Source organism: Triturus cristatus, chromosome 7 (genome assembly GCF_964204655.1).
Source record: "Triturus cristatus chromosome 7, aTriCri1.1, whole genome shotgun sequence".
NCBI classification, from domain to species: domain Eukaryota; kingdom Metazoa; phylum Chordata; class Amphibia; order Caudata; family Salamandridae; genus Triturus; species Triturus cristatus.
Genome location: NC_140590.1, coordinates 1,595,539,957 through 1,595,561,607, shown reverse-complemented (window position 1 = coordinate 1,595,561,607; position 21,651 = coordinate 1,595,539,957). Strand labels below are relative to the sequence as shown.

The 21,651-nt window shown below is 44.5% G+C and overlaps 1 protein-coding gene across 2 annotated transcripts in view; it reads right to left on the bottom strand.

Annotated features, from left to right (window-relative positions):
* Positions 1-21,651, bottom strand: part of ZNF831 (zinc finger protein 831) — a 475,412-nt gene that overhangs the window by 275,147 nt on the left and 178,614 nt on the right. For both annotated transcript variants that reach the window (XM_085619460.1, XM_085619461.1), the window contains exon 5: positions 15,228-15,326. In XM_085619460.1, coding sequence (XP_085475586.1) covers positions 15,228-15,326 — 99 coding nt within the window. The remainder of the gene's footprint in view (positions 1-15,227; positions 15,327-21,651) is intronic.

The window sequence follows — 21,651 nt, the reverse complement described above, 5'->3', positions numbered from 1 at the left end:
TTCAAAATGTTTATGGGCGCCAATGATTATTTTTATCACCAGATTTGTTTTATTGACCACTGGAGAAAAACAGACGAGCTTTGCCATTATCTGAACCTGTGATTGTGGAATCAAACATAGATACATGTGTCAGATGCATTAATCCACTGAGCAACCGGACACAGATACCTTACACTCTTTATCCCACTCTGCTTGGTAGGGATTTGAAGCAGGACTGCTCATCCTGTTAACACATCTTCTTGTCAGAGGGCTCATGTTTTCTAGGTCCATGCCTGATTTGCCCATACAGGTCTTTGCATTCTGGGAGTTGTATTCCTGATTTTATAATGGGAACAATTACAAAATCCAGAATTCACATAAAAAAAACTAGACATTATCAGCAACTCATGCACTGACCTGGGAAACTGGGACCAGCAGTGGCCTTTCACCCATGGATCTTGTGACAGGGCTTTGTGCTCAACCCTACTCACGCTGCGAATATCTGATGCATGGAGAGTGGGCTAGAGAAACATGGTTCTGTTGCGTCACAGTGTTTTATAAAGCACAATGCCCAGTTTCCAACACTCCTCTCACAAATAGAAAAAGAAGGGTTGAAGAGATACAAGGGTAAGAAAAGAATGTGCTTTACAACTACTATTTACCATGTAATAACTGAAATATTCATCTAGGACGTGGTTACTCGCAAACATTTCCCTTGGGACCGCAAAGTACTGTCTGTGGCATACCCGAGGGACGCACGATGCCAGCAATGCGAGTGTCGGGATAATGAAAAGTGGCCATGGGGGAAGCAGATGAATGGTATTGACAGCAGACCGAGCCTTCACGTGACGTCTGTCTGCCACTGGTGCTCTATTCTTTTTCACCAAGAACTAAAGTCAAAGCATTAACTTCTAATGTAAAACGTGAGAGGGAAAGAGATACTCATCTGGTGGCTGAATTGCAAAATGTGAAACCAGAAAACCTGGTATCAGTCCGGGCTTCCCCACTTGAGGAAATTGTGTGAACCTAGGCAATTGGTTAATTTCACTTTGCCTCCTATTTATTCATTACCACATATGAGAGCCGCTTGAAATGTACGAGTTCAGGGTGTGTGCTGCTCAAAACCTCTTGTGTTTTATTTAAGAAAATATAATGTTGTTCCAATTATATAACAACCAAAGCTACACTCAAGGTGCACCTGACAAATGACTTGCCCTTGATTCACTAATGGCATTGTTTTCAGAATGGTGGCAGTATGAATGTTTCTACGATCATGTTTGAAAACTATCACTGCTAATAAATGCCTCTCAATGCAGTGATACAATCTGATCTATTAAGGTAAAACGCTCAAGCATGCATACTTTAATTAACATGTAAATAAAGTATGTCCGTTTGTTCTGAGTGTTCCTTGTTTGTCAATTGAACAGCAGCTGAGTGCTGCTGTTGCCCCAGGGGCACAATTAAAGGTCAAGAGGGCCGCATGCTCCGGGAGTATCCTTGATCTAGGAGAAAACTCAAACTCCTACCATGTGATTCACCTAATAATCCTCTACGGGAAAATCAAACTTCCCACTGTGTCTGTATAGGTGTGATGTATCATCCTCGTATTAGTTTTTGCTATTTTTACTGACTCAATGTGTGTTAAAATGCACGTTTTCTAAACAATCCTTGTATGATGTAGGGGCTCCCAAGTAAAGTTCTTTCCTTAGAATCTGACCAATGTAACTGGCAACATGTGATTTAAAAGGAATTAATTCCTACTATATTTACAAATCTCCTGTGTGGGCAATACCTCAAAGCCTCCTCTTCAAATATGCATTTTTGCTCTATCAATTAGAACCATTAATACAGACTAAATGTGTTTTAAATTGCATAATTCCTCACGTTTCCCATACATTACATGTAAAATGATCTTTTGGGCTATATGAGTTCTGATGGGGGTAACTGCTTAATAAGCTTTAAATGTAAAAATGTTCACAATTTATAAAAAAAAAGTCTTGGGGAATCTGTCCCTAATACCGCTTTTCCAGAACCCCATGACAGCTGATGATGGCGCAGCACACACTGATATCACTCTCATATTGGTCTTTAAAGATTGACAGAATGGAATACTAATTGATTATTTACTCAAGCTTACCCGTGGGTATCAATGTTTCACTCTAATAAGCGCCAGATCTAAATGCATGTTTTTTCAATTGATTTCCACCTTTGTAAAAAATGTATGCATGTGGCATAACAGACTACAATCTGTACCACCAAGGAGTCGGGGAGGGAGAGTCCTCTAATCTCCATTTTAGTTGCAAATGCTCTTTATTGGCACTCAGTTAACTTCTCCAAGTGTCATCTATATACACATTCGTAGCGAATCTCACTTCACATCTCTCTTACTCCAGCCTGAATTGTATCTTAGGCCCCACAGCAAGAATATGGAAAGTCCCCCACAAAACCCCACGCCTCGAATGCCTTCCCCATGTACCCTCCCCACTACTCCTCGAGACTTAGTATTACAGGTCTAAAGAGACTTGAGAAAGCTCAGGCTTAAGTCTTTGTTTGTTTCAGTTGTCAGGGCGGTTGTATGATGGAATACCATATGCGTTTAGCACTCGTTCTTTTATAACGCCAGCATTAGAACGAGCGCGTAGTTACGGAACGTTACAACGTCTTGCCTTAGGGGGCGCTGGACTTTGGAATAGTATCATTTACTATTGTAACTCCAGTCTGTGCAACAGTAGGGAAGGTGTGTTGGACTTAAAGTCCAACACCACTGCACCAATGCAGCCCCTAAAGCAAGTTGTTGTAATGACTTGCGTGCTAAACGAATGCATGGTAAGGACGTGTTCTTTCTATTGCCAGTGTTGTAAAGGCACAGCATGATTCCGACTTTTAATAAAAGATGTTTCCCTCTCAGGGCTACTGTCGGTGCTGTCACAGCCTTTCAAAAGGCATGGCACCCTCAACTTTGGTGGGCACAAAACCGTTCACAAATCTCGTTCCATATAATCCAACATGGGTTGCCACACAACTAGTCAGTTATTTTTGCCTTTCTTTCTTCAAGTGATTTGAAAGGCTTTCCATTGCCATTGTATCGCACAGCTTGGCTAACCAGGTATTAATTAACCCTGGGCGTAGTTCGCGAAGTAGTGCTACGCGTAGCTACGCAAAGTGCACTTCGCACTACGCGATCTACGCGTAGCACTTCGCGAACTGCGTAGTACCCTGTTCGCACTGTGCAAGATGTCGTTTTCAATGATTGCACAGTGCGAACAAGCATCCGGCACTGTGCAATCATTGAAAATGGCATCTTGCACAGTGCGAGCTGTAGTTTTCTGCCGCTCGAGTAGATTTTTACTCGAGCGGCAGCTTTCTCAACGCGGACTGGTAGTTTCACATCCCGAGCGGTCGCGAGCATACGCGACCACTCGCAATGAGAAACCTGACCTCGTTGAGAATCTCGCCGGGAGGTTTATTTTCCCAGCCCGCGATCGCCAACTTGATGTTGCTGATCGCGAACGAGGAAAAAGTCTCGCCGGGATGTCATTTTGCTTGCTCGTGGTCGCCAACTGGACCTTGAGGACCGCGAGCAAGCAAAACATGACCGCTGCACTACGCAACGCTAAGCTACGCGTGTTTGCACTGTGCTACGTGCAATTCGCGTAGTGCGAAGTAGCGCAAACTTCGCAAACTACGCAAGCGTAGCATAGTGCTTTGCCCAGGCTTAGTATTAATTATGAGCACAGATATTTGTTTCCAAAATCGAGCTATCAGCATCTTGGCCCACACTAGGAACTGCCTGCTCGCCTGTGCTACTCAGACCTCCAGACTCAGTGTCAAGACAGTCGCTGCTGTGTCTTCTGGTGTGGGGAAGCTCATGATAGCTTTTATGGCTGAAAACACTTCTTCCAATACACTTAAACCTTTGGGTATTCCCACTATATATTTATGTGCCGTCCCCCCCACCCCTCCACAGCCTTCCTAACAATCCCTTGGGCTACTGAGGAACATTTGATCTCTCTTGTCTGGTGTCACGGACCACCCCACCATTATTTAAGCGATGATTCTGTGTGTGCCACTGACTTGTTTTATGTTATCATGTCTCTTAGATCTGCTGCCGTGCCTCATAGCCAGGTTTCTTCCCTAGAGATACCCCTCCTGGTTTCATGCATCTCCATTTCGTTTGGAGTCTGGCACTAGCTTGTACAACTTGGATATTGGGGGGCATATTTACAACCTCTTGCGCCGCCAGTGCGTCACTTGTTTAGATGCACCAGGGGCGCAGTGTGGTGCTCCATATTTACAAGGCCACGTAAAGCCACCCTGCATGGCTCGTCGGGGCCTTGTAAATACGGCCCCTTTTCATGCAGTACTTAGCATGAAAGGGGCGTGCCATGGGTGTTGCTGTTCTTACGCAACCCCCATGGATTCTGCCATATTCTCAGATTTATAACATTCCATAAACCTGGGAATGCGTCAGAATTCTACGACTCCCAAGGGGAGGTGTAAGGAGGCGCAGCGAGGAGAAATACTTATATTTCTCCTCATTTTATCATCTTTCTATGCGTGCTGCATTCTGCAGCACACATAGAAAGAGGAAAACTCCTCACATGATTGTTTTTGTGTAAAATGGCTTGCAGTGCTGCGCTGTGTCACTTTCTTGTAAATAAGGCCCTACGTTTTTGTGCCGATATGTGTTTGGTGATTCATTTTTCACTGTTTTGGCCTTGGTGGCCCTTTCTTTATTTGGATGGGTAGAGTACAAGTACCTCAGTTGCTGGTATTTTTGTAGTGCCTGGAATTTGGTATTTTCTATTCTCACCAGAAGCACTTGAAACCGAAATAAGAGTCTGGGGATCACATAGATTTTATCAACTGCTACCCTAAGCAGCCAGGAGATTTATCACTGCTTCCACCTAGTTAAATCTGATCTAATAGCCTCTAAATTATGCGATTTATTTATTGGCCATGGAAAACTCCCTTGTGTGTGGCATACTCCCAAATATTTAAGTTTATTTTCTGCCCGCTTAAAAGAGCAATGGTGCACAACTCTTCTCTCTCTGCCTTGCTGGTCCTGTTACATAAGAACGATGTTTCCAAGTTTGATTTATAACCAGGCCCTTCTTGAAATCCAACAGGGTAGGCTGCCTCTTTCAGCCTGGCCAGGTATATCAAAACACATAAGCACAGAATGGTATTTTGTACTTATTTTCTCACTTAAAAATCATCCTTGCGAAATGCTCCCTCTGCCATAGTGTGATCACCAGGGGTTCTATAGCCAGAACAAACAGGAGAGGCGACATTAGGCATACCCGTCTCGTGCCACTATAGAGGTGAAACATAGAGGTGAAAACTGTCTGGGATCACCCTGTTCACCTCTTACACTGGGTCCGAAGGAAGAGGACATCACCATTTTTGTCTATGTTTCTTCTTTTGCAAACCCACTTTCACTTTTTTGTGTATTTTTTCCTTTTTACCGAATTTCAGTTTCTGCCTGTCTTAAATTCCTTGCTTCCTTCCTTCTCTCACCATCCCATCATCTGCCGCTCACTTCTTTATGTTTACTTTCTTCCTCCTTTCTTTCTGCTTTCCTTCTCTCTCCGTGTAATTGCCTGTTGCATTCTTCTTTCCATGTTTACTTCCTTGATTCCCTCATCCCATTTTCCTTTCTTTCTACAGCAAACTAATTTGACACTAGTCTCCTGGTACAAACATAAAACAGAAGAAAAGCACATTTTTATGACTTTTCTACCTCCCCATTGGCCTGAGTCCACAGGGGGCTGATTTCCTTGTAAGTTACTCCTAGTTAAGCAAGGCATGCCTCAAACTCTTGGCTGTTGAATGGTGGACAGTTGTCTGTCTTTATCGCTCAGGGCAAACCAAACATGGCTATTACTTTTCTGCAGTAAGGGGTTTACCTTTGCGAAGGCCGTGGACTCCGTCATCACAGGATATTTCATAAAAATTGTTGATGAAGACCTGGCACCTATATAGAAAAAAGCCAAAATCCATGCTGAGTTTCTCCCACGGTTCCTGAACTGGCCTCTTCAGTTATGATGAGCTCCGGCAAAGCGACTGCACTGGTAATCTGACAAGGATGTCAGGTCTGCACCCTCTCGTGAACTTGAGTGCCCATACCAGGGAACCACATTTTTTCCCCTGAGCCTCGCCTTCGTCATGACCGGCCCTTGAGGTCCTTGGTGACCTATGTCTACTGCTTGCCCCCACAGAGACTGAAGCACTACTGGCCCATTTTCTCTCAAGATTACCTCTTCAGGGGCCACACTGAGTTCATCTCTTAATTTCCAGAACATTTCCATTATCATACGCTCTGTGGGGTCCCATTTCTTGGCCCCTTCCATGAAATGCTTCAATATTTTTTTTTGTTTTTTTACGGAGTTTTATGTAGCGCGGCTTGACTCGAAGGTATCGGGTATCAGAGCGATTTACATAGCACCAGTTGCGTTACATGAGGACACATTCATTCATTTTTGTTAGGCACGGGTAGATTAAATGATTTGCACAGAATCACAGGATGTTCAACGTCATTGCCGAGACTCGAACTCTGTTCCTCAGATTCGAGGTCGACCGCCCAAGCCATTAGGCCAACTCCTCTCCCCAACTGTTGGTTTTGAATGGGCTCAATGACCTTTTACAAGGTGCAGTCCATAGCTGCGGTGGCCATAATGTCCTCCAGGGTCATGGCTTTGGAGCAAGCCGCTCTTACTACCATGCTCACAAGTTCATCAGCCGTCACCGTGTTATCTCTCTCTCGCTCTGGCTTAGGTTGAGGGTGCTGTGACAGGTAGTCTGCTGGAGTCCCCAGTCCAGGGCTTTATGTGACTGTGAAGCAATAAAGTTGCTGTTGCACTGCCCAGTGTTTGATCTTCGTGGCAGAATTCTGTGAGGTGCCAGTAAAGAGTGTGAATAACGGCATGTGGTCAGTTACCGCCTTGAACTTGTGCCCATAGAGGTAAGGATGAAAATGTTAGCTCCTCCATCGGATTGCCAGGGACTCCCTTTCAATTCGCTTATTTCTTGTTTACGTCACCATTAGTGCCTGGCTGGCATACGCAACGAGCACCCAAATGCCTAGAGTCTTTTTTCTTGGGCGAGGACAGCCCTGCTCCAATTAGGTTGGTGTCAACTAAGAGTTCAGATGGGTGCAGCGGGTCAAAGTATGACATGGTGGTATCTCGCAGCAGGGCCTTCTTTACATCCCGGAATTCCTTACTTGAGATCTCCAAACCAGGTTGACTAGCAACAGTGACGCCCTCTATCTCCTGACCTTAACCTGGTTATCATCACAAAGTGGGGGAAACGGATTTCCCGGAACTGAGCCCAGTCTTACATGAATGCATCAGTTGCCAACCCACGAGGATCTGTTCTCCAAATGAAGAACCGGGGCATCTCATGATCAAGAAAGACATGACGCAAAGAGGTCTACCTGACAGGGATCCCACTTGCTCATGATCCTCTGGAATATGGGAGGATCGAGCTTCCAAGTGCTGTAATCCTTGAGATGTCACTTATGCGAATCTGCTATGCAACCGAGTTGGCCGGGAAGATGTTCTGCCGTGACAGAAATCCTGTGATTCAGGCAGAAGTACTAGAAATCCTTGGCAAAGTCCGCCAAGACCCTTAATATTGTACCTCTGAAGAGCTCGATATATTGAACTTTGGAGAAACTGCCCATCTGTAGCAGGATGGAGCAGGTCACTCTATCTTTTGTGAGCGTATGCACCACAAAGGAGTCTGCAAGCAGTTGATGTGCAACCCGCTTTCCTGCTCCGACAACAGACCTCAAGTGGTAATGTCACAGCAGTGGGCTCTGCAGCCTGATCGATTTGCATCCGATTCGATCACCACGTCTGGGATGGAGCCAACAATGGCTCTGCCATTCCACTCTACTATGTGATCCTTCTACCAGAGAAGTTCTGCTCTGGCATCGTCTGACAACATGACCTTCGCCGTGTAAGAGAGGTCTTTTCATGAGTGAATCACTTTTAGATGTTAAAGTGCCTGTGAAAATCGCCTGAATAGAGGACTCTAACAGTCCCACTATCCTGGCCAGATCTCAGAGGGAGACATTTTTCCTGCTCAAAGTGCAACACTGCTCCTTCCGGATGAGGGCCAGCATATTGTAAGGAAGTTTGAGCGCTTATTGTACTGAGTCAATCAGGAAACCCGGGAAGGATATGGATTGTGAGGGAGTGAACTAAGATTTCTGTTCATTGATAACAAAACCGAGGTCCTGTAACAGAGAGAGTGTCATCCTCAAGTGTTTTAGGAGGTTGAGAAAATCCTGGTGCAATAACAGGACGTCGTCCAGGTAGATGATCAGTTCGACTCCCCGGACCGTAACAACTCTAAGACTGGTTTCAGCACCGTGGTGAAACACTAAGGAGCGGAAGAAAGGCCAGAGGGGAGAGCCACAAACTTGTACACCTGGCCTGCCCATTGGAACTGTAAGAACCTGCAATGTGGAGGGAAGATTGGTATTGTGAGCTAGGCGTCCTTGAGATCAATTCTCACCAACCAATAGCCTGGAGGTTAACTGTCCAGCAACAGGTGGAGGCCCTCCATCTTGAAGTGGCGGTATACTACCCAACTGTTGAACTCCCTCAAGTTTATCATGGGACGTAGACACTTTTCTTCTTTTTTTTTTACTAGGAAAAGATTGCTGCGAAACCCGCATGGATGTAAAGTTGAGAGTACAATGGCTTTTGTCTTTAAGAGGGAATTGGCTTTCTAAGCTAGTAGAACGGCGTCCTCCTCTGAGAACACCATAGGTCTTGGACTGTGTGTGCGTGTTTCAGGGTTACGTAGAACTAAATGATCTGTAACACCCATGCATCCCCCGTAACCTCACTCCATTTAGACAAAAACAATCTCATTCACCCTCCCACTTTTAGATGGGAAGAAAGGGTGCTACTTACTTCAGACTCCACTGGGGGCATTGTCCGCATTGTGGAAGGTTTCTCTGCCTGCACGTCCGCGACCTCCTCCTCTGGTCAGGAAAAAGGCTCCAAAATGCTTTTGGTCTGGAAACTGGTATTACCAGTTTCTTTGGAATCTTTCTGAGGTTGGGAAATAGAGACGTCCGGAAGAGCGTCCCCGGTCTCTACCAGCCCTCCCAAAAAATTGTTTGCCAAAAACATTTTTCATCGATTGCTGGGCCTTGTCCAACTAAAACAAAGGTCATAACAAATTTTCCAAGTTCCTTCACAAAGGGCTCTCCGAAGAGTCTGCCCTCTGCCAGTACTTCAGCCTCTGAGGTGGCCAGTTCCCTCAACGTGGGGTAAATCTTTATCAACAAGGAGTGGCACCTCTCAATTGAGAGAGCGCAATTGTCACCTACTAAAAATAGAAGGCATACTGTGCCCATCCCAAAAGAATCTCGGGGAAAATTAGGTTGCCAGTGTCTTTCACCACCTCCACCATGCCCAAAACCTTAGTTTGGGGTCCTAGGACATCCAACAACTGGTCCTGGCAATTTCTCCAGGAGCGATCAATCCCTTTTTTGGGATCCTTGATAAACTTCACTATGAATATAGCTATCTTGCCATCAATTTCTCAATTTCAGGCGTGAGGGCAACTTTACCGTCCAAAAATGGTCTGGGGCATTCTGCCCATAGGCAGCCCCTCACTTCTTTGTCCTTTGACTTACGTATGCGACTAGCCATGTACTGAGCCACTCTGTCTGCCAGAACTCACTCCACCGAATGAAGAGCAAACAAATCTAGCCTGGGACATTTAGGGGCCCTTTCCAGCCTCCCAGGTCTACTGGGTCTGGTTCATCAGTCATCGTGATCATCACAATCAGGGTACCCGAGGGCGTCCCTGTCATCAATAGTGTCAGGTGGAGGACTCTCGCCGAGGGGGGAATCTCCAGGCTCAACAGAGTAATCATTCACATGCCCAACATGACGCTCTAGCTAGCGTAGAAAGAACCTGGCAACTTATAATATTTGCTGAGCCAAATTGCAAAACACCTACAATATTCCAATTAAGAAGAGTACATTTGTTAGTATAATAACATTCACAAGGAAGAGCACTTATCTGGCTGCTGAGCAGCAAAGAAAGAGGAATTGATGTTCCTTGGGGATGTTACTTTATAGAGACTGACAGATATGAGTGGCTGTCTGAAAAGTATTCACTTGGACTCATGGGAGTTGTAGCCCTTTGTTTTTTCTTCGCCAATTACTTGATAAATAAATGGCTGCGGAGTTGAAAATAAAGAAAGATAAAGCATAATCGGAGCCTCCATTCCTGACATAGAATATCACACGCAGCAACTAGATTCTAGCACGGAGAAAATATAGAAACTCTGTTTCAATTACATTCACAATGAGGAAGTACCCTTGCAGACCTGAAATGCAGCTGTAGCACCCCTTTCAACAGGCAGAGGTCCCCAGAGAGATTACACCGAATAAAAGACTGTATCCAACTGCTAGCAGCAAGATGTGAGAAATGCCAGTGGTGTGTCCCATCAGTGACGTCATGTGTGAGTTCAAGGCACTGCATGGGGGGGAGGGGTTCTGGATACATCACACATTAGAACTGGAAATTCAGAGAGCTATCTGAGGTTTTTGAGTGCAACGATAATGTGCCTTATATTGCAGATGTTTTTTTTAGGGAAATTATAGGGTTTATTTTAGAGCACTGATTCTCAATTGATCGTTCTAGCCAATCATACCTTCCCATAAAAAATATTTCCAGTGAATGTTTTGCTTTTTGCAAATATATACTGTACCTATGGCAGGAACTTGCATATACCCTTGTCCTCAGTGTCCGCTGGGTGTGGGCTGCGGGGTCTACATCGTCGCTTGCCCTCTGTTTGCACTGGTACAATAGCCACTTGGCCCAGGATGCTATAGGACAAACAGCCCTGCCTAAAGTGTGCTAGGCATGGCTACTGTGGTCTCTGCCAGTCTCTGTGCTATTGTTACTGCCTCTGTGCCCACTGAGGAGAGCATGTACCATACTCAGCAGACTATGGGCAAGGGGTACTCAGCATTCGCACCGTTCGACCCAAGTCCCTAGCACAGACTGGCTAACTCAAGGTACTGAGACTGTGTGTAGCCAGTGCTGTGGAGCAAGGGCTTCCCTAACTCCATGCGGAGGCATGGTGTAGAATGGCATGAGCTGGGCCTCGGGGTTTGTTTCTTAGCTCAAGTTAGAATGCTTCTTTATGACTATTTGTGTGCTGAAGCCATTAAACATTTCATGTACAAATCATTCCCAGTCTCTCGGCCACTTTAAAATTCCACCCCAAACATGCAGTGTTCGGAAAACTGAGCTACTGAGACATTTCCATCCACTTATGTGCCTACAAAAATTGCACAACAATTGCTTAAGTGTTCTTTGCCATTAAACATACAAGGCGTTTTAGTGGCCTACCAGTGCTCAGACCCGGTAGTAATTAACAAACTGATCTTGAAACAGGTTGGGACCAGGCCCTTTATTTATGTCATTAACTTAAGTCAGTGGCGGCTCCTCCGCTAAGGCGGAGGAACGTCGCCCCACTGCTTTTTTACAGTGAAAGACGAAAAAAATAAAATGATAATAACTTGTGTTATTATCATTTTATTTTCTCCTACTTCAGCCCACAGCATTGCGTGAGGGAGAGGGAGCAGCGAAGGAGTGGTAGCACCCTCCTAAAGTGCGCAATGACTGCTTGGACGGCCCTCTCGGGCCGCCCCAAACAGACTTGCACACTTCGCATGTTCTCCATGCAGGCTCCATTACAGCCTACGTGGAGAACATGCCCAGGCCTCCAGTCATCGTCTGATTACCGAAAACATCGTTCAGACCAATCACAAGGCTGCTAAGGCTTCCGAACATGTTGGATCCTTTTGACTCATAAGTGGTCTCAAGTGTACATGATGAATGTTGTCTCTGCACCAACAGACTTAGTTCATAAGAATAATATGAGTTGCACGCTACAGATGACCGGATGATTTATTTGAACCAGCGGCAGGGTTGATTCAGATGTTAGATCTGATGGGATAGTTTTAATCTACCTCCTTAGCAACAGGGCCTCATGACTGAATTCTATAGAGACTTATCCAATCATTCAAAACAATAAAAATTAATATAAAGTGCCTGCATTCTCTCTCTGTCCTTTCCCCCATTATATGGGTAGAGGCTGTGACCCAAAACAGGATAACAGCACTATTCTGGTCACTCACTCATGACACCAAACCACTTCCTCCATAGGACACCCTGAAATTCAACCAGGCACTTCCGATGGTATAGCGTGCTACCTGTCCGCAAAGTGTACTTCCAGTGCCAGATTAAACCCTACGGAGGCCTGCGGCAGTCGAAATTTCGGGGCCTCCCTCGCAAATTATCTCCTAATACCCAAAGCACCGGATTTCTGCACAAATTGACAGTTGCCAGAAGATGAGCTTTTAAGAGACAACCTGTTATGTAAATCTGATGTCTCTGGTTTACGAACTTCCGTTGAATTTTGATCCGTTGTCGCGGGCCCCTAAAAGGAGTGGGGCCCATAGGCTGGTGCCTACTTTGCCTGTTTGGTAATTTGGAACTGTGTACTTCACGTTTCGTAAGGGGTGTGAAGCACTCTGTAAATCGAACTACACCGCCATTGTGTCTGGTCTCCCAATCAAGGTGTCCTAAATTGCAGAGGAAAACCTCGGGGCAGGCACAGTGCATGATTTCGGTGTGCATTTGAGTCTGTTATGAACTTAGTTCTGAAGCATCACATGGCAAGGCATTAGTGCATGATAAAGCAATTGTTTTTAACCCTTTCTTTTATGAAGTAACATGATATTTATCAATGCGAGCTCAATAATCTGATTTCAGATATCGGCATTTAACGATTTCTTTCCGGACTGACTCTTTTCGGAATAAATCAGATACCCTGATTTTTAACAATGTGTTTGCTGCCAATTCTAAACAAAATGAGTTTGAGATGGCGGATAATCTTCATATCCGAAGGCAGCACATTATTTAATTGAAAGTAATGTAAAACACTGGTGATAAGCCTGGGTGATGAACTACGCTCAGCTTGCGGAGTTTGCGGAGTTTTCCACACTCCGTGGAGCAAGCGGAGTTCCAAAAAACTCTGTCCAAGTAGGGGAGTTTTTTCCTTGCTCGCGCTCCCCAACATCAAGTTGGCGAGCACAAGCGAGGAAAACCCAACTCCTGGCGAGACTTTTGCTCGCTCGCACTCCCTAACGCCAAGTTGGTGATCGCGAGCAAGAAAAATCCATCTCCCTGCAAAGCGGGCGGTCGTATTTCTCAATGCAGGTGGTCTCGGGTGGTCGCAACCGCTCGCGTAGTGAAACATTCTGTTTGCGTTCAGAAAGTTGCCGCTCGGGTAGAAAATATACTCAAGCAGCAGGCAAGAAGCAGCGCCCTCTTGCGCTGTGCATGATGATGCTGTTCGCGTTGATTTTCCAGCGCAGGACAAACACCCGGTCCTGGAAATTAACTCAAACAGTCATCACCAAGCGCACTTACGCGATACTCCTCGAACTCCGCCTAGGCTTACAAAATACAGACTTCATTTAAGTATAAAAATACCTCCCACCACTCTTTTACATTTCTATCTTTAAGTAAAATAAATAGGCCCCAATTCACAAAGGTAAACAGAGAGGGAAGTCAAACTTTATGACTTTTAGTATTCACAAATGGCATTTACGAGTAGTAAATGCCCTTTGTGAATCCCGAAAGTAGCAAAGTTGGATTTTTCTCTCAGTTTACCTTTGTGAATTGGGGCCATACTGCTCAAAAAGAAAGTATGCAAATTCTAACCGGCAGAGAGAACGTAAACCAGATGCTGCAATCTGATGACTTCTTTGCTAAAACACCACCAATTCGACTAATTAGAACTGACATGTGCTAAATAACACAATCATAATAATAAGAAAAAAAACTAAGAAAACAAGCCACTTCCTAACATGGTGGTCACACGTTAACAGTAAAACATTTTATTTAAATTTTTTTTAAAAAGATCACTCACATATAATGTCAATAGAACAGTATGGGTACTTTCTAGCAGACAGGTGCACTTAAACCATGCTTGGAAACCTTTTTTAGTTTTAATGCACATCATGGGAAAATATGATTCAAATTGGTGCCAAAAATGTATTATTGAATTTGGATGACTGTAACCAGAAAACACACATTAGGCACACCAGGGTAGCTATAAATATGTTTTATAAAGGTCAAAGAATTGGAAGGAAGCATTGGCAAAGTAAAGTATTGGCCCGCCAGTCCTAGGACTGAAGCAAACATGATTTTTAGGCAAATGTGCTCGTGTTATCATGGGAAATGCCATCAATGTCGACACTCGCTGCTGGGATGGGCATGTCCATTGCATGGTGTACAGCCGTGCTCCCCTGCCCTAAGTGCCCAACTGCAGGTATCTGGCATCTGGGTTTTTGATTTGAAAATAGTGTAATACGTGTGGCCACCTTTTGATTACCATTCGGGAAAAAATGACTTTTGCCCCATTACCCTTGCACCAGAGATCAGTGCAAACGAGTATAGTATAGTGTAAACTCATTGTATAGTTGAGGGACTGCATGCTATATGCATCAAATGCCATATTGTTGACTAAGCTCATTAAGTGATTAAAAACATTTTTAGACAGAATATCAATGGGCAAAAAGATGCTGCAGGAAACATAATGAATGTTAATTTTGTAACATTGCCAGGACAGAGCGAGGCAACCATTTCCAACATGGATGATACTAAGAGAATGGAAATTGATAAGGAACCTTAAAATTGAGGATCTGATAGAAGAAAGTTACCTTCATTGGAAGGAGTTATGAATACAAGGGAAGGGAGAACAAATTCTATAAAATATGATCAAATTGCATAAAAATTGCAAAATCTAAAATTGGCTAGTTACCATTTATTGGAAAACAGGCGACTTTAGGTTGCCTGAAATGATGCCCCCCATATCCTTAAATGCTTACTATACAGAAAAGACATAGCTTTATAAAATAACAATGTTGCGGTGAGAAATTATAACACATTATTAACAAAACAATATCCGCCTCTCAGGGCAGAGACAACAAAATCAAGGCATTTGTGATGCTGAAAAGTAGGCCTCCTTTATCACAACCAGTGGCAAGTATGACCAGACCACGGTCATCCAGGGTTGATCATAGAGGAAGGTTCAAAGACCATGGTTGTAAATTGAAATAAGAAAGAAAAGGTCCAACGACCCCAATGGATGCCGGTGAAGCATAAAACATAGCTTTTAGACTGCGGCATACCTTCTTCTGACTGCTGCTCCTCATTTAGTGTCCTTGCCGGAACGACGGAGAGGTTTTCATTCGCACCTCTGCTCCTTGAGATCTTCTTCAGGGCGTTCCCTGTGGGTAGGGTGACACATTAGAATTGTGAGCAATGTGTACACTCCCTGCGTTCATCCGGATGAAGATGCCACACGTCTTTCACCATAACAATGTGTCTTTTTACAAACAACTTTATGAAGCAATTTGAGATCTACCTTAGTAGGTAGCTCACACAACTTTGTATCAAAATAAATAATAACAGCAAGAGTATTTACACATGTATACAGAGTTTGATGTTTTGATGATCTCTACAACCGCGCTGCCCTCAGCCTGTACTCAGGAATTGGCTTCTGATTATTCTTATTACGACAGGCCATAACGATCACATGGTCAGCCGTACTGACCGTGTTCAGAGTGGACACGCAGGACGCACAACGATGGCCACAGGCAAGCTCACCTGCAAACCTCCATGCCAGGATGGTGCTAGATGCAGTGGCTACATCTTCTACAGACAAATCTGCAATCTAATAATGTTCTGGAACCTATATATTTCAATATAGGCCACTTGACCCAGTTTACAAAGGAGAATCTCTTTTTATCTTTGTTCCTTGTGCTCCTGCTCCAGGCCTCATTTTGTGTGATGATTCAGATTTTGTTTTTAGGTCTGGCGAAGATATTGCCACACCTATTGTGGTCAAGGAAGACAGAGCGAGCTTTGGGCCAGCTTCCTTCAGACCACTGGCATGCCTCGCCCCTTCAGCTGCTAGCTTGGGGCATCATGGATCACATCTTGGACCAGCCCATAGGAGTATTTTAGCATCCCTGTCAACCTGTAGATGGCTTGAGTGAATCCTTCAGACTCCAGTGGAATGAATGATGGACTATTTTACTCCTAAACATTTAATCATCACACGTTTATTTATTTATTTGCAGAGTTTTATATAGCGCTGTCTAGACCCGAAGGTATCAGAGCACTTTACATGAGGATTAGCGAGTTACAAAATGACATCAGTTACAGAAGCCTAGTTTCACATAGGAAACAAGAGTTACTATAGCATAAAATACCATAATACACACGTCCTATGGGGAATAGAAGGTGGGGGGGGGGAAGAAAAAAGGGGTGGGAAGAAGAACGGGCCAGGTAGAACCGGCAAAGGAGAAAGTACATTCAGGGGAGCCAAAAGTCAACAAACCGGCTAGGAGATCAGCAATCATAACATCCAGCCTCACAGGGACTGAGCAAGATGAGAGGGGTGTATGAGACCCAAGGGGGGGTCAGCTCAGGATAAAGGTCAGTCAGGCAACACAGGGCGTAGTCCAGCGGCATGTTGAATCGGATCGAAGCTGCCAAGATGGAGGACCCGGGTCACGGGCACCGATGGCATAAACACAAAATGGCGGGACATGCAACAATCCACTTCAATAAACCACAAGGGAGCTGGCTCCACGGAGCAGGGCTGGCTTCAAATCTTTTAGTGATACATGCAGGCTGTACACAAAGAAACATTCTTTTTATGAGTGCAACTGGGATTATTTGATTTATTTGTCAGGGCTGGATTGTGAGCCTGACACTATGATGGCCTCTCCCCTGCCACAGCTCCTTGTGCGCATGCTCCGTGTCTCCTCTCGCCTGCGGCCTCAAGGCCATTCTGCTGTGATCGGCGCTGGAACGCTAATCACAGAGAGAGTGCACCCAGCATTTCTTCACCTCTGTCACTGGGATGATGGCATAGCGTGCATCCCCTCCAGCTCCTCTCTTCTGCTGTGATGACTTGCCTCCCCTGCTGCTACCCCAATGCTACTTTTCAGTGCACCAGTAGGGTCTGCTCCAGGGCTCGAAGTGGGGTAAATAAACTTGGGGGTCACTCAAAGGGGTGTGGGCGATGAAATTAGGGGCGTACCTTAAAAAAAATAAGCTAAATATCTGTGCTTAGCATAATGTGTCGCCCGACTGGTATTTTGCTTCTTCTGTCATTGCATCCAGATATATAATACGACAAGTAACATTACACCTACACCAAGTCAGGACTGTTGGCTTTGTTGTTAGTTGCATAAGAGAAATAAGCAACAACTATGGCTTCATGGTATATAATATTGAAAATGCCTCAGTTCTGACATGATGAGACTGTGCAAGAACTATAATGAGTCTCTTTGAAGGTACATAAGAGGCAGTGAAGGGTTGTACTGCTGCAGAGTTAAGATTTATTTTCCACCCTGATGGTGAGGGTAAAAACGGAGAGCCCGATGGGGAACCGTCTCAGCACCTGCTTTTTAGAACTGCTGGTGCTGAGTACCGGTGGGACCAGGCCCACTTAAAGCCTTGGTCTGCTCTAATAGTGCTGGTGGGCAGCTGCTGCTGTTCAATGCACGCAGGGGCTGCCTCCTGCTGAAAACAAATAGTGGCAAAGCCAATGGACCTGGCTTCCAAATAACAATGTGAGCTAAATCTATTGGCGTTTTGCCAATGGTTGCTATGGCTGAGTCTTGGTTCACCGATTGTTGCACCACTGTTCTGGTGGACACAAAGTGAACCAAGACTCTGCTATAACAACCATAGGCACCCATCCAATGTATTTATGGATGAGGTTGATGTGGGTCAAATGAATATTGTCATGCATAAGGCATGACCAGATTCATTTGACCCATACCAACTGCATTCATACATACATTGTATGGGTGCCTATTATATGACACAGTTATTGTTTAGATGTCCTAAACCACTCTTAGTTTACATTTTTGCCATACTGGTGGGTAGGATTTCCACATCATTCTCTCCCATCTCAGCCAATGCCCCTTGGGCCCCAGGGTGATCTGACTACTTCTTTCCCAATAGACAGGATTCTTGTGGCTAACCAGAATCCATTTGGAATCAACTGACTTTTGCACTTAGTAAACCTCTAAGATCAGTGTATTTCATAACCTGGTGAGTGCTTAACTTTTGCCAGTCATTGCTGGCCTTGGGGACCGGTATTTATATTCCATCAACAGACTTTAACCCAGGGCAAAAGAGAAAAAGGTAGAAAAGGGAAAATGAAGGAGGAAGAGAAAGACAGGAAAACAGTGGCAAATTGAGAAAGTAGGGATGAAAAAGAAAATGTAAGCGTGAAGAATAAAGACATGCATTGTAGGGTGGGCAAGAAAGAGGCACCAAAAGTAATGAAGATTATTCAGCCTTAGTAATCGACAACCCAGGCATGAGGGAGTGCTGGCAGTCTCCTCAGGGCCGGCCTGGTCACTTAACCCACCAACCATGTCTCCAGCTGCTGGAGCCATTGGGGATTGTGTTTTTGAAGGCCAGGTTGACAGCTAGGCCTCTAAAAAGACTCTTTGGACCCACACCTCCCCTCCCAGTTTTATTGCAGCAGGTAGCGGGGGAGGGGGAGCAAAGAAAGAGATTAAGAGAGGGAGTGAGAGCGAATGGGAGGGAGGGTCTTCCCAAAAAGGCAGGTGCAGGGCTGGTTCGAACAGTTTTGCCGTGGCTGCTTTTTGTTCCCAGTCCGGCCCTTATAAAGTCTTTGGACCCCTACACTTATTTATTTATTTACAAATTAAGCATGGCATATAAACCACATAATAAACACATGCTTTCCATCTGTGGCACTCCCATAGAGTTGACTAAATGCCATTCGGTGCCTCATAAGTACAATTTTTATCATTTTTTTAATACTATGTTTTGCAAAATATGGGTGCTGTGCTGAAAAAAATAGACAGAGCGCCACCAAGTGATGTACTCTGATAAACAACTGTCTGTGTTTAAAATTAAGGGCCGGTGCCGAGCACCAGAAAACACTGGCACAAATTAAGCACTGTTACTAGCGAAGGTATTGTGCCTCTCAGCACGCACTCCCAAGGAGGTTATGTCAAGTTCCCGTTCTATCTCAGTGATCATCAGAGTACAACGTAGAGTGCATGGCTATCAGGCAGATGGCCTCGAGCCTTACAACTCGGAAACACATTGTACTGACAGCAAAAGTCCATCTGGCACTTCAAACTGTTGGTCAAAGCCAAGTATCCATTACTGTTCTTTTAATGTATGAAGTATGAAATTCATTTCTGAGGAAAATCATCGCGAGAGCCATGGTTTGTGTATTGTGGCCGCTCTGAAAACATCCGTGACTATTTTATACGAGCGCTAGTCGTTTGGCATAAAGTGGAAAGTTGATTTTACTTAATAAGCCCTGAAGGGGCTTCACGTGTTTGGTTTCTTCCGACAAAGATACACATTTCCTTTTCACATCGGGTACAGCTTTATGTACAGCTTACTCTGTGTTTTTCCTGCAAAATGCTATGTATAAGATACCCAGATATTTTCTGTTGAGTGTTACTGCAGGTAAATACGGCATATATTGGTTTGGCACTGATATTATACCCAATAAACTAACTTGTGTTGCCCAATGTTTTACAATGGCAAAAATAAATTCCTAATTACATGCATTGATTGCTTCTGTATTGCAGGGCGTTTGCAGGATAACATCAGTGTACCAGTGCACGCCATCTTAAGTCAAATCGAGCGGTGAATCCAATTAATCCAAATGACAGTATTAGAAACAAGCTTTGGCAAAGCCAATAGGTCTTGCGTATGCAAGAGCTATTCCCAGTTTGCCAAGGAGTTTTAGCCATGTTATACATCAGTGTGGATACTGTTTAGCATGAATAAATGTTTGTGGCATAAAGGAGAGTGTGGTGGAGTGTCATGGAGTTTTGGGGAGTAGCATAGAGTGAGTGGCATGTGGTGTGGAGAGAAGTGGAGTGTCATGGAGTGGCATAGAGTGCTGTTGAGTGTGGTGGAGGGAGTACAGTGCCGTAGAGTGAAGGGGCATTGTGTGGAGTAGTTTAGATCAGAGTGGAATGGCATAAAGATGACCACAGTACCGTGGAGTGGTGTAGAGGGAGTTGAATGTCGTAGAGTAGAGTGATGTAGAGCGAAGTAGATTGTCATAAAGTGGAGTGGCATAGAGTGGTTGTACTGTAGAAGAGTGGAATGGAGTGTTATGGAAATTCGTAGACTGGAGAGGCATAGACTGTCGTAAAGTGAAGTGGTATAGAGTGTCGTAGAGTGGACTGGCATAGAGCAGAGAGGAGTGGCATAGAGTGGAGTAAAGTAATGTGGAGTGGTGTGGTGTAGAGGGATTTGTGTAGAGTGGATAGAGTGTTTTAGAGTTTTAGAGTAGTGTGGCATAAAGCAGACTAGATTGTCGTAGAGTGGAGTAGCATAGATTGGTGTAGTATACTAGAGAGGGTTATGTCAAGTTCCCGTTCTATCTCAGTGATCATCAGAGCACAACGTAGAGTGCATGGCTATCAGGCAGATGGCCTCAAGCCTTACAACTCCATACAATGCAGCGCTGACGCAAAGACCGGATGCATTGACGTATGCGGTACATTAACTCACATTCCATGCAGTCTAGAAAAGCACGGAAACACATTGTACTGACAGCAAAAGTCCATCTGGCACTTCAAACTGTTGGTCAAAGCCAAGTATCCATTACTGTTCTTTTTAAGGTATGAAGTATGAAATTCATTGCTGAGGAAAATCATCATGTGTTTATGCGAGAGCCATGGTTTGTGTATTGTGGCCGCTCTGAAAACATCCGTGACTATTTTATGCGAGCGCTAGTCGTTTGGCATAAAGTGGAAAGTTGATTTTACTTAATAAGCCCTGAAGGGGCTTCACGTGTTTGGTTTCTTCTGACAAAGATACACATTTCCCTTTGTGTGGACACATCCACATCGAGTACAGCTTTATGTACAGCTTACTCTGCGTTTGGTTTAACGTTTATGTTTTTCCTGCAAAATGCTATATATAAGATACCCAGATATTTTCTGTTGAGTGTTACTGCAGGTAAATACGGGATATATTGGTTTGGCACTGATATTATAGCCAATAAACTAACTTGTGTTGCCCAATGTTTTACAATGGCAAAAATAAATTCCTAATTACATGCATTGATTGCTTCTGTATTGCAGGGCGTTTGCAGGATAACATCAGTGTACCAGTGCACGCCATCTTAAGTCAAATCGAGCGGTGAATCCAATTAATCCAAATGACAGTATTAGAAACAAGCTTTGGCAAAGCCAATAGGTCTTGCGTATGCAAGAGCTATTCCCAGTTTGCCAAGGAGTTTTAGCCATGTTATACATCCGTGTGGATACTGTTTAGCATGAATAAATGTTTGTGGCATAAAGGAGAGTGTGGTGGAGTGTCATGGAGTGTTGAGGAGTAGCATAGAGTGAGTGGCATGTGGTGTGGAGAGAAGTGGAGTGTCATGGAGTGGCATAGAGTGCTGTTGAGTGTGGTGGAGGGAGTACAGTGCCGTAGAGTGAAGGGGCATTGTGTGGAGTAGTTTAGATCAGAGTGGAATGGCATAAAGATGACCACAGTACCGTGGAGTGGTGTAGAGGG